General features: G+C 35.8%; 2 protein-coding genes and 1 long non-coding RNA gene across 3 annotated transcripts; all 3 read left to right on the top strand.

Annotated features, from left to right (window-relative positions):
* The first annotated feature begins 3,593 nt into the window (after window positions 1-3,593).
* Window positions 3,594-4,412, top strand: LOC132633683 (uncharacterized). The gene is made up of 2 exons (XR_009579741.1): window positions 3,594-3,716; window positions 4,127-4,412. It is a non-coding gene; the product is annotated as an uncharacterized LOC132633683 (long non-coding RNA).
* Window positions 4,413-10,091: 5,679 nt separating this feature from the next.
* LOC132630195 (uncharacterized) lies at window positions 10,092-12,790 on the top strand. The gene is made up of 3 exons (XM_060345775.1): window positions 10,092-10,533; window positions 11,164-11,607; window positions 11,711-12,790. The coding sequence occupies exons 1-3, from the start codon at window positions 10,522-10,524 to the stop codon at window positions 12,788-12,790; spliced, it is 1,536 nt and encodes a 511-aa protein (XP_060201758.1). The 5' UTR covers window positions 10,092-10,521.
* Window positions 12,791-12,820: 30 nt separating this feature from the next.
* Window positions 12,821-13,567, top strand: LOC132630193 (uncharacterized). The gene has a single exon (XM_060345774.1). It carries the CDS (start codon window positions 12,821-12,823, stop codon window positions 13,565-13,567), a length of 747 nt encoding a protein of 248 aa, XP_060201757.1.
* The last annotated feature ends 36 nt before the right edge of the window (window positions 13,568-13,603 follow it).

Raw genomic sequence — 13,603 nt, 5'->3', positions numbered from 1 at the left:
TGTGGTTTGATAAAAACTTTTTTCCATTTTCAAAAATAAATAATCCAACTCCTACCTCATATGAGTTTTTGGGTGATGATAATTCCTCATTAAGAATGCATTTGTTCCATGGTCAGGCCAATGCTCCACAAATGCAGCCATTACGGCCCGCTCCCCTCCTGCAACCCATCACCCGAACCCACCCATTTCCTCTCCTCCCTTGTCGCCTGTCCAGCAGGCCGCTTCCACCAACCTAGCTACCCAACAGCTTCTTCCCTCTCCTGGCGTGGCCCCACTCTCTCCTGCCAGCAGTCCCGTCCCTGCCAGCCCCATCTCACCTACATTGCCACCAGTTCCTCGCATAACTACACGTAGTCAACATGGGATATTTAAGCCGAATTTGAAATACAAAATCAAGCCTTAAGTGCCACTACCACCTCCATCTCTCCTATTCCCCGGAATCCAGTTGGTGCACTTAATGACCCGAATTAGAAAAATGCTATGCAAGATGAATATATTGCTCTTATTGATAGTAAGACTTGGGAGTTAGTCCCTCGTCCTTAAAATGCTAATATTATTCGGTCTTTGTGGATTTTTCGGCATAAAAGGAAATATGATGGTTCTTGTGAGAGGCATAAAGCCCTTCTTGTAGATGATGGCAGGTCTCAGCGGAAAGGTGTTGATTGTGACGAGACTTTCAGTCCGGTTGTCAAACCGGCAACTATCCGTGTGGTTCTTACTATTGCTTTATCTCACTCTTGGCCCATTCACCAACTTGATGTAAAGAATGCTTTCTTACATGGAAACATGAATGAGACCGTCTATATGTATCAGCCTTTGGAATTCCGGGACCCGGCTCATCCTGATCATGTTTGTCTCTCGCGTAAGTCTCTTTATAGCTTGAAACAGGCACCACGGGCATGGTATCAACGTTTTGCTGAATATGTGGCAACCATTGGTTTCTCGCATAGCACATCTGACAACTCTCTCTTCACTTACTGTTGTGGAAAAGATATTGCTTACATTTTGTTATATGTAGATGATATTATTCTAACTTCATCTTCAGATTCTCTCAGACTCGGTATTATGTCCAAGTTAGCTACGGAATTTGCAATGAAAGATTTGGGTCCGTTGAGCTATTTTTTGGGGATTGCCGTCTCCCGGGACAAAAATAGCCTATTCATGTCTCAGACTTCTTATGCAGAGGATATTCTTGACAGGGCAGGCATGTCACAATGTAAGCCTTGCCTCACACCAGTTGATACAAAGGGAAAACTCAGCGCTACTTCGAGCGCCCCATATGAAGATCCTACGAAGTATCGTCGTCTGGCAGGTGCCTTGCAATACTTGACATTTACTCGGCCAGACATATCGTACGCAGTACAACAGGTTTGCTTGTTTATGCATGATCCCAAAGTCGAGCATATGGAAGCATTAAAACGCATTTTGCGTTATATTCGAGGTACGGTTGAATTTGGTACACATTTATACAAAACCTCTCTACAGTCACTACTATCATATACAGATGTTGATTGGGGAGGATGTCCAGACACTCGACGATCCACATCGGGTTATTGTGTATATTTTGGGGACAACTTGATTTCTTAGTATTCAAAGCGCCAACCTACTCTATCTAAGTTTAGTGCTGAAGCTGAGTATATAGGTGTTGCTAATGTTGTCTCTGAATCTTATTAGATTCGTAATCTGTTGCTTGAACTCAATTGCCCTATTCATAAAACAACTTTGGTCTATTGTGACAATATGAGTGCCATTTATTTATCTGGAAATCCGGTACAACATCAACGTACCAAGCATAATGAAATGGACATTCATTTTGTTCGCGAAAAGGTTGGACATGGAGAGGTTCGTTCCGTCCCGTTATCAGAATGCCGACATTTTCACCAAGGTCTTCCGCGTATACTATTTGATGATTTTCGGAACAGTCTAACTGTTCGTAAACCTACCGCTTCGACTGCGGGGGTGTGTTAGATTATGTAAATATTTAGTCAAAAATATTTTGTAATCTTCTATTTTAGGATAGCATACGTTAGAATAAATTAGTCAAATTAGTTCCTAATTTGTAGCCTACAATTATGTTGTAAAGAATGTATATTAACCTATGGAATGAATGAGAATAATCACGGCAAATATTCTCTTACACAAACTTTAGAAAGATGTCTTGGCCTGTGAGGATCACCCTACGAGCTACAGTGCGCAGTTAAATTTAAACATTATTATCTAATAATGGTGTTTAAAGTATATACAAAAAGGATAAGTTACATTTCTTACTTCCCAACTTGGTTTAGTAATTACCTTCAAAATCAACCAAATCTATCTTATCCTTACGACATGATTAATGGTATAAAGTAAAAAAAAATAATCAACTATGGACTCATGTAAAGATCAATAGTTTTTTGCGTACGTTTTATGATAGATCATAATCAAATACTTTCATTTTATGGCAATTCGCTTGTCATTCACACTAATTAAGCTCGAAATGTGTTTAAGCATTCTGAAGTTTGAACTCCACATGTGGCATTACCTGGGTATGTTGTTAAAACTTCACTTTGAAATTGTTAAAAAATGCAAGAAGGATATCATTTTATATTCGAGACATCCAATGGCGGAGCCACCTTTATTCGAGGTGAGTTAATCGACAGCCTTTTATAAAAAAATTATATTCACTTAAATAGGCAATCTTTTTTATGCATCTATATTATATTTTGATTTAAAACTGTCTCTACTTGCTACATTACCACTAATGGGTGGAATATGATGAGTTTATGGAAAAGGATTTTAAATTTACCAGCCCAACAAGGCAACAACTAGGACAGTTTGCAAGAATACCCTTATTTTGGGGTGGTCTTTAATTTTTGTCCCTCAAATTGGTGGTCTTTAATTTTTATCCTTCGCCTAACGAAATCTTGGTTGGTGATGTACTTGAGTTGTTGCCTCTTGTTCGCTGCTTATTTAAAAACTTGACACGCTTGTGGATTAGAACCTTGCACCTAGGCTTATGATATGAGGATACCGAGATTTATTGCGATTATTATATTGGAGCTTTTACTTGAAGTATGCTTCGTGACTATACTCGACTTCTTACCTAATTTTCTACTTGTTAATTTCTTTCCATTTATATGTGTTATCTCGTCGTTTTCGGCGTTGTGCTCATAATACTCTTGTTGCACTCCTTATGGAGTGTACAGATTGATCCATATTCTTGTTCGAGTTTTGTTAAAAATACAATTTAGTTTGTAACATACCTGAACCACTTGGGTCTCAATCCAACCCCCCCCCCCCCCCCCCCAACCCGCCCGCCCCCATCATATGATAAAATAACTAATACAAAGTATTAGAGCATATTTTAAGGCAAAAATGCTCAAAAAGAGGGGTTGGGTTGTTATACATTTGTGTATCTATAATCAATTTCTTGCTATAATTTTATTTCCATATGAGAGTTAATATCCATCAAGTCATTTTAGATTTCCATAATTCATTTTATATCCCTGACTTAGTTTAAAACATGTAAGATTTTGGTAACTTGTTTTTTATTTTAGTGATCTTGGGAACTTAGTCATTTCATTAACATTTTAATCAATTAGTTACTATAGTTCTACCTGATTTAGTCCTATATATAGTGCAGAACACTTTAATCCTACCATCAAAAGCCAAATTAGGTATCATGAAGAACTTCTCAAGCATAGTTGTCTTTCTATTTGCCCTTTTCATGGCTCTCAGTAAGTTTCTTTCTAATTCATCTAATCTTTCAAATGGAATTCTTATGGTTACATTTGATACAACAATTTTTTTGTCATTTTTAAAGCAGTCAGAAAATAAAATGTTTATGATGATATGTAATTAAAAAGTTTACAACCCGTTAATAACTGAAGTGGAGAAACTTTTAAATTCAAAGTTATATGACGACTTTTTATTAAGCTGGATCATGATATTATCATTTAGATTATAAAGAAAAAATAAATTATTAGTATAGAAAATTAAATGACCCGATGTGCTCTAATGTTATAAAGTGGTTGCTTGTTTATGCAAAATCCACCTATTGACTTCATTGTCATCGAATAATTGCTCAATTTTCTTTCTCATAATTTTTTTTGTTTTTCCGTTTTCTTCTCTGTCCAACCAAATTAAGGCACTGAGATGAGAGGATTACATCTTGAAGCAAAAGAATGTCAATTTCCACTTCCAGGAGCTACCAAACCTTGTGATCCAACAAAATGCAACACTGATTGTTTTGACAAGTACCAGGGAAAGCCTAATCCTCCTGGTGTTTCAGGACAACTTCTTGGAGGAACTTGTTTTGGCGATGATTGTAATTGCACCTTTTTGTGTTAAATGTACTGCCCCTGATCTCTGTTCAAGAATTAAGTTACTAAATACATCTTAATGGAATAAACTGATATAATTCTTCTTTGTTATTGCTGATTTGTCATGTTTTCATTATTTTTGAAGTAGATAATTAAGTATATAGGGACATTTTTAATCTAAAATGAAATTATCTATAATTTTAACTTTTTATTTTTAAGTTTCTAATTTTTTTTCTTGAAGGTCTATACTTATCCGTTTTTGTTTAACCTATTTTCGATCCACCCATATCCGACATACATTTGCCACTTGTAGTTATGTACAAGACAACCATAAAAATATATAAATAAAGACAAAGGGGTAAAAGAGAGTAATCTGACACAATCAATATACATTATGTCAATTAGCATTTAATTTTCTTTTTGAAATAATTTAAAATATAATTTACATACTGGGATAACTCATGAGGAAATATTTACAGTGAATATCTTTATTATTTTGAGTAAAAACATACATTAGAGTTTTTTTATACCCAAAAAATATTTAAATTTGATTTTCAAAACACTGTTTATTTTGAAAAGCATGAGCGGGAGAATATTTACAATCAAAGAATATCGATATTTTTAGTTTCTCAAAATGTTGAAAAGGTGGGTTAATTTGGGCGGGTTGGATTATGACTCTTCATTTAGCCCATCTTAGCTTAAACAATCTTTGGGTAGGGTTGGTCTTTGGTCCATCTATAGGTTCAGCCCGTATTGACTTACCCAATACGAAGGACTGGGCAGGGTTGGGCATGTTTTCATTATTTATGACTTGTTGGTATAATTTGGATAAAGACTCGAAGGACTCGGGTATATTTCAAATCAATCTTGGAATTTGAGATTACTATTGGTGCACAATTCTAGTGCCTCCTGCGATAGCGGGAGCTCTCTATCGTGGAGAATGGTAGGTCAAGAAGCTTTACAAACGCGACATAAGGTGGTTTATATCTTTCCACGATTGCAAGGATCCAAAGGTACTACAAACTCTATGAGGTGTTTCGATAGAGATCGTGTCTTGTATAAAACACTAAATCATGAACTTGATAGACTCGTGGGGTTATGGCTAACTCGGATCTGAATTTTGTTTCAAGGTTTTACCATGTTGACTTTGATTTTAACCAAATTTTAAATAATGAAATTAATTTCAATGACTGTGTAACACGGTGGAGCATTCTTTTGCTTTGAATGAAGCTGTTAGATGGATATTGGAAGCAAAAAAGATGGTTTGTACGAATAGGTTAGCTTAGGCCGAGGAATTTTAGGGAAAATGATACGGGCTATCACACCTTTTTAAAATATGTCGTTGAGCTTGCTTAGCTCAATAACTGGTATTAAGTACATTTTTTTGCACGGATTACCCTTCAATGGCACTGGTCTTTAATATTTGTCCTTCACCCAAAGCTCATGGGTTCCGGGTTCGAATCATTGCTCAGTCAAAAATTTAAAAAAAAAAAAATCGCAAGGCAGAATTTTTGATTCGCAAGCCAAAGTTAACTCTGCCTTAAAGGGAGAGTTTGCTACCTTAACGCAGAGTTTTGCAGGCAAATTCTGCTCTACGAATTCAAACTCTGCTTTGTGTTATTTTTTAATATTTGACTGAGTGGGGGTTCGAAACCGGAACCCATGAATTCTTAGGCGAAGAGCAAAAATTAAAGACCAGCAATTTGAGGAGAAAAAATTAAAGACCACCCTTGGATAAGGGTAATCGTGCAAATTGGCTATTAAAGTACGGGGCGATGAGTATGGATATGGGGAGTGATTTCATGGGACTTGGAGACGCACACACATAAGAAGGAGCTAGCAAAAAATGAATCTTCACATACCCAAACAATGTCGGTAGCACAAAGTGTATCTTCACCTAAGTCCACGAGGTGATGAACCATGTGAAACATAGCTCGAGGGGCTTGGTATTTGGCCATATGGAACATAGTTCGAGGTAGAGATTTTGGTTATGCGGACAAAATCCCACATTGATAGCTAAAGCTATATGTATATAAGGTGTAGGGATATTCTTAAATGATGTGAGACCTTTTAGGGAACAATATGTAGGTTGTCCCAAAAATATTATCACACCATGTTAACAATGTGTTGGGATGACTTAACTCAAACTAGTATCAAAGCCTATGATTCATAGAGGATCATGAGTGTGGATTGTGTTGACACCCAATTTTGTCCCTCATTTATTTAATTTTATTCATTCAGGCTTCCAAATGTATTGACGAGCTAAATACTTTATTTTTATTATTTTATTTCTTATTGCTACTACTACTAATATCGCTACTTTCATTTTCAACATTGCGAGTATTACTTTATCACAAATATTAAATGGTTCGTCATCGTTTCATTTTTGGGTTTGGAATCGTTAAATTAATTACAAAAAAACACTTGGTAAAATCTTTATTGTCTTTACATAGTATATATTGTACTAGTTATTAAATTAGAAGCCCAACAATAATTAAATAAAGGAGGAAGGATCAACAATTTTCGGCCAAATTAATGACCCGAAATACAAATACAACATTATTTCCCTACCCAAATAAACAACCCACATTTTAATACCCAACCCACATTTTCAACCCACACTTTCGGCCCAACAATAGTCCAGCCCATACCCGTTATCGACCCGACCCGATCTGGCCCAATCCCTTATTTTTACCCTAATCCTTCACTCTCCTTTCTTTCTTTTCCCTCACCCGCCTCCCTCTCTTTCCCTCTCCCTTTACCCTAATCTCTCTTTCTTATTCACCCGCACCCCTCCACTTCCTCCTCTCTCTCTTTCTTCAACCCACGCTCCTTCCACTTCCCCTTGTCCCCCACGCCTGTCCCCCGCTACTTCGTCTCTCTCTCTCATACGCTCCTCTTTCTCCTCATATTTTTCTATAAAAAGGGGATTTTTTGGAGCAAGAAAGGGGGATCAACTTAGACAGAATAAGATCTGGACGAATCGAAAAATCTCCGTACAAAAAACATAAAGCTTGCACCTTGAAGAATAAGAACAGCCAACAATTACTCTATTTTTATTTTTTTCGGTTTGAAGCTTTAGCTACTTTAATCGGGCTCGGTTTCGGGTTCGTTCGTGTTCGAGCGTAGATTCGAGGCCTCGACGCCCCTGATTCACTGCACCAACAAAAGGTCAGTAAACATCTCTGCTTTATGTATCTATCGGTGAATTAAATGTTTCCTGTTATCTTATGTGTTTTATATGTTTATATACTTATTAGTTAGCTGATGGATTAGTGTAATAGTTGTTAGTGGTAATAGATGTTGTGTTAGTTTCTGTTTGGATTAGGCCTGTGAAGTTTCATATATGTCCAGGGTATAAATTAGTTGGTTAATTTGGCCTTGATGTGGACTAGCATACAAGTTAGTTCTGTATCAGTTTATCCACCTATGTTAGCATGCAATAGTTGGGTTTAAGTTGGCAAAATCAGATTTAGACTAATGACAACTATTTTGTGTGGGTTAAACTGGGTCGATTGGTTCAGAGCATGCTCTGTTTATGATCTGGTTAGTTCATATGGATTCAGGTAGTATAAATGGCTAGGTGCAGTACATGATTGGTTCTGAGTTTTATTTTAAGTGTATGATAGTTCAGCTTCTGTCTGTTTGTGCTTAAATGCCCGAGTGCTATTCATTAGCTTAAGCATATCAAAAATGTAATGTTTTACTCTTTAGTGGATAATTTGATCCCCATTGTGTCGTTTGAGTAAATACTAGCACATTACTAGCAGTCTTAAGGCTGTGTGTGGCCATTACTTTCTATGTTTCAAGCTGGTTTATATTCTTAATGTGTTTGTAGTTTATTCACATGTGTGCAATGTACTTTATTAATTGTTGAAAGCATGTTTAGCAAGATCAAATATCCATTTTAAGTTGGATAAAGGCAGATGTTAATGTGCATTTTGATTTGAACATCTAATATGGGGATTAGACGAAGTATGTTTCCTTGTCTTGTATTTGACTGCTGATTTTAAAAAAATGAAGTTGCCCATGTGTGTGTTTGCCTAAGATAGCTGATAAGAAATGTGGCTGTGAGGTTGAATATTTATTTGGAAGATCCTAAGATAGCTCAGTGCATTCGAAGTACGCTGCCTGAATTTGTACATTAGAGTGAAAAGGAGTGGTGATGAAAACAGGCCTTTCGCCTTCTAAAACTACTTTATGAGTGCAACAACTACTTATTTGGTTTATTCTCTTTGAGTATAGAATTGATTTTAAATCTTTTGAATTAAGGACAGATTCTGTGTTTCTTTTTCCTTTCCTTCAAAACAAGTTGAATCTGCACCTCGTGTCAATAGCATGTTTTCTTTAAAAGAAAAAGGGTAGTTTCCAGTTTGTTAATCCCCTACTGTAGCTGTGGTTTTAGACCTTAATTCTTAATTTGTGGAGGCCTTTAAGGATCTGTAGAACGGCAAAGTGTGGAAAGGCATTTCGAGTCCAGTTTAGCTTCTGCCTATTCATCTGCAGCCTTCAACTCCTTTATCCGTAAAATAAAATGAGTGTTTAGGCAGTTATTCTTCGTTTCGTTATCGCAATAAAAAGTCTTACGAGTTTATGGTTTGAGTCTTCTTTACTTTGTCACAATAAGAATTTTTATGAATCTTGCAAAGGTACATGTTTCTAGTGTGGGTTAATGTTATATCCCGTAATTTATACGTTTGGATATTTCATGGTGGTCGCGGTGAGTTAAGGGAATGACCATCTTCCAAATGCAATTTAATGTACAAGTTGGTTATAAATATTATTTATGAACATCAGTTGTATGGAAATATTGAGAAAGGTTAAGGGTAAAAAGAGAAATTCAAGAAAATGGAAAAATTCTCTAGGAAATAAAGAAAGGAGCATGTGGCCATTTCATAAGTGAAAGCGGGCTAATTATAAATAATGAAAGAGTGTATGGACCAAGCTTGCTTAAGAAGACTTTTAGTCTTCTTTGACCATTTTTAGAAATTTCAAAAAAGAAAAGAAAAAGAAAGAAAAAGAAAGAAATCTCTAGAGAGGGGCATGTGCCCCTCACATGCTTGGAAACTTATATATATATGACTAAGTCTTGAAAGGAAGACTAATTCATCAATTGCCAAGTCTAGAAAAATCAAGAAAGATCAAGAAAGAAAGAGAGGAGGAGAAAAGGGAAGGCCATTTCGGCCAAGACCTTGGAAAACTAGGCCCTTGATATCTTGTTCCAAAAATTAGTCTCTTCATGTATTCCTACTAATTCAAGGGCCCTCTTCAACGTGGTGCAATTGTTGGGGCAAGAAAACTATCCTTTGTGGCAAGTCCATGATTCTAGTCAAGTGGAAAGTTAAGGAAGAAGGTAAGGATTCATGCTCTTTTATGTGTTATGGATGGTGTGTGAATATTGTTGTGTGTAAGAATGAATGAAAACCATAGAAATAATGTGTGTTGTAGGTGTGGTCGTGAGTGTATATTGTGTGTATGGCCGTGTATATTTGTTTTATTGTGATGGGATGGTGAGCAAATTTTATGTAGTATATTAGTTGTTGAAATGTATGGACATGGATGAAGAATTCATGAAAATATATATGTAGTTGTGTTAGCCGAAAATAGTTGCATTTGTGGAGAAATGATGAATCAATTTTACTAAGTATTTTAATTGTTGTGTTATGAATTCCATGATGTTAGATGAGGATTTAATAGTTGGAAATGAAGTTGTGATTGTTTGTGGATCATGGACAGGGGCGGATCTATGTATATCCCAGGGTGTTCATCCGAACCCCCTCAGTCGAAAAATTACACTGTTTATATAAGGCCAAATTTTTATTTTATGTGTATATATTTAATATTGAACCCCCTCAAAACAAACGAAAGGCGCAACTCAGTGGCGCAGGGGGTTCAGAGTTTCCCGTTACACGCGGGTTCGAACCCCAGCAGCCCCACTTGCAATATTTTCCTGAACATTTTATTTCAGCTGTTCATTAGACAAAACGACGTAGTTTAGTAACGTTATATTTAATTAAAATAAATGGACAAAACGACCTAGTTTTGTAGGGGACAAATCTAATTGGATTAATTGGATTCAAATCAACAAACCAAATGTTTTCTTTCTCTTCTCTTCCGTCAAAGTCACCTCACCTAACACCTTTCTTTCTTTTTTTTTTTTTTTTGCTCAGTTTTTTTTGCTGATTTGTTTGCCTCCGCCACTGCTCTCTGGTCTCCGTTCATGGCTTCTTCGGTAAGTTCTTAGATCCCTCCTTTCTCCATTTTTTTTTTATCTTTTCTAAAATTCTATATATTTGCTTTATTGCCAGAATAAAATACTGGGTAATTGGGTATGTTGTTGTTGTTGTTGTTGTTGTTGTTATTTTGTATATTTGCTATAAATTTTAGCTCGATTGCTTCAAATTTGCCCGGAGTGACTGAGAATTGGTCAATTGCAAAATTTTCTCTCTTGCTTTTTAGATTATACCCATGGAATCTTGGAGATATGATAGTCAACTTTCAGATGCAATTTTTCAGTTGTAATTTTAATATAAATGAATATATCTCAGTGTTCTCACTAATCGCAGCAAAAAGACAAATTAGGACATAAATTAACTTACAAATGCCTTCTCTTAACTTCAATTTTTTTTTTTATAACTTAAACCAATTTGGGGCGGATCTATTTGTATTTGGATAACTTAAAGACTGTCTCATATTTTTTGTATTTGGAGATATGATAGTTGAAAATGTCTTGCTGCGTTTAAATTACTTATTTTAGGAAGAACAATTTATTCTAGGAAGAAGGAACTAAATGAGTAATATTGTCTACATAATTGTTTATTTCTTTTAAATTCTAACAAAATTCTTATTTTTTACGATTCAGTCTCAACGTTCAGTGAAGAACTATTTTACGAAAGTACCGAAATCAAGTGTAGCTTCTTCTAGTCAACCTAACCAGGAAGCAAATGCCAACCATTCAGAAGTACCATTACCTTCTTCTCAGGTATTTGATTTGAGTACTTTAAATTATGATCCGGGTGAAAGAACCCCAATCTTGGACTATCATCCAAATCATCGTGATGTTATTAGAAGAGCATACCTTATTAATGGTCCTTGTCAACCTCGGTTGCTTCAGCATGAGTATCCTCAAACGAATATTTCTGGATCAATGCGCCGTTTTAATTCTGAATGGTTTGATGATGTATATCATGATTGGTTGGAGTATAGTGTTAGTAAAGATGCAGTCTATTGTTTGTATTGTTATCTATTTAAAGGCTACAACACCAATAAAGGTGGGGTGAAATATTTTCAACTGTTGGGTTTAAGAGTTAGCAGAAAAAAAAAAGAATCTTGGAAAACATATTGGTCTACCGAACAGCCCACATAACCAGTCAAAAAAGAAATGTCAAGATTTATTGCGGGTACAACAGTCTATTCATTTTGCACTTGAGATGCAATTTAGTCAATTTAAGCATGCGTATTTGGTCCGCTTAAGTGCTTCCGTTGATGTAGTAAGACTTCTTATAACTCAAGGATTGGCATTTCGAGGTCATGATGAATCTAAATCATCACTTAGTAGGGGTAATTTTCATCAAATTCTCTCATGGTATGCGAAAAAGTGTGATAATATTCGTGATTATGTACTGGAACATGCTCCTCAAAATGATCAAATGACTTCTCCAATGATTCAAAAAGATATTGTGAGTGCTTGTAAGATAGAAACAATTAAAGCTATTCTTGAGGAATTAAATGGTGACTACTTTTCTTTACTAGTTGATGAGTCTTTTGATGTGTCACGCAAGGAGCAAATGGCTATTGTCTTACGATATATTGATAGAAATGGATCTGTGATGGAGCGGCTTCTTGACATTGTTCATGTTCAAGATACTAGTGCTTTATCTCTAAAGAGGGCAATTGTTAATTTACTTGCTCAACATTCCTTAAGTCTATCATATGTGCGTGGACAATGTTACGATGGGGCAAGCAATATGCAAGGTGAGATCAATGGCCTTAAAATGTTGATTAGGCAAGAAAGTAGATCAGCCCATTCCATTCATTGTTTTGCTCATCAACTTCAACTAACTCTTGTTGCGGTCTCGAAAAAAAGTATTGAAGTGGGAAAACTTGTAGTGTTGGTTTCAAATATTTTGAATGTATTGGGATCTTCTTTTAAGCGTATGGATGAATTTCGAGATTCTCAAAAAGAAAGAATTCAAGAGGCACTAGATTTGGGTGAGCTTACAACCGGTAGTGGCTTGAATCAAGAACTTGGTCTTTCAAGAGCTTGTGATACGCGTTGGGGATCTCATTTTAAATCTTTCAACAATTTTATTCTTATGTTTGGCTCTATTCTTAATGTTCTTGAATCACTTGTTCTTGATGCACGATTATTGGATGAAAGAGCCAAGGCAATGGGATATCTTGAAGCTTGTCGAACATATGAGGTTGCGTTCATGTTGCATTTGATGAGTGATGTTTTAGCAATCACAAATGAGCTTAATAAATGCTAACAAAAAAAGGAGCAAGATTTGGCAAATGCCATGTTACTTGTTGAAGTAACAAAAATAAGGTTGCAAGCATATAGGGATGAAGAATGGGATTCTCTTATTGCTAGGGTGTCTTTGTTTTGTATCAAGCATGACATTTTGGTACCTAACTTTGAGGAGCCATATGTTAGCTCTTTAAGATCACGAAGGAGACTTGGTGACAATAAAGTCTCTCATCATTATCGTGTTGAGGTATTTTGCAATATTATTGATTGGCAACTTCAAGAACTTAAAGATCGTTTTGGCGAAGCGACGACTGATTTGCTTCATGGAATTTCTTATTTGAATCCAATTGACTTGTTTTCAAGTTTTGATATCAGGAAAATATTGAAAATGGCTAAATTATATCCTGATGACTTTAATGAATTCAATATGGGTTCTCTTGAGAATCAACTTGCAAGTTACATTATTGATGTTCGTGATGTTGATGAAAGGTTCTACAATCTAAAAGGGCTTTGTGATCTTTCAAAAAAATTAGTTCAGACAAAGAAGCATTCAAATTATCCTCTTGTATTCCGCTTAGTGAAACTTGTTTTGCTTCTGCCGGTTGCCACTGCATCCGTTGAAAGAGCTTTTTTAGCAATGAAGTTTATCAAGAATGACTTGCGGAGTCAAATGAGTGATGATTTTTTTAGCGGTTGTTTGGTGCCTTATCTAGAAAAAGATGTATTTGATAATGTTTCTAATGATGCTATTATTAAGACATTTCAAGATATGAAACCTCGTAGAGTACAATTGTAGAACTCCATGGTCTTGCTTGTGTAGTCTAACTTAGTT

This window comes from Lycium barbarum, chromosome 3, assembly GCF_019175385.1.
Source record: "Lycium barbarum isolate Lr01 chromosome 3, ASM1917538v2, whole genome shotgun sequence".
In the NCBI taxonomy this organism is placed as follows: domain Eukaryota; kingdom Viridiplantae; phylum Streptophyta; class Magnoliopsida; order Solanales; family Solanaceae; genus Lycium; species Lycium barbarum.
The sequence above is the reverse complement of the archived record's forward strand: the minus strand, read 5'-3'. Positions and strand labels throughout refer to the sequence as shown.

Coding starts and splice junctions, on each gene's coding strand:
- LOC132630193 (XM_060345774.1), top strand. CDS start 12,821: ATGTTACTTGTTGAAGTAACAAAAATAAGGTTGCAAGCATATAGGGAT.
- LOC132630195 (XM_060345775.1), top strand. Junction 11,608..11,710: donor TTCAACTGTTGGGTTTAAGA/GTTAGCAGAAAA, acceptor CGGGTACAACAG/TCTATTCATTTTGCACTTGA.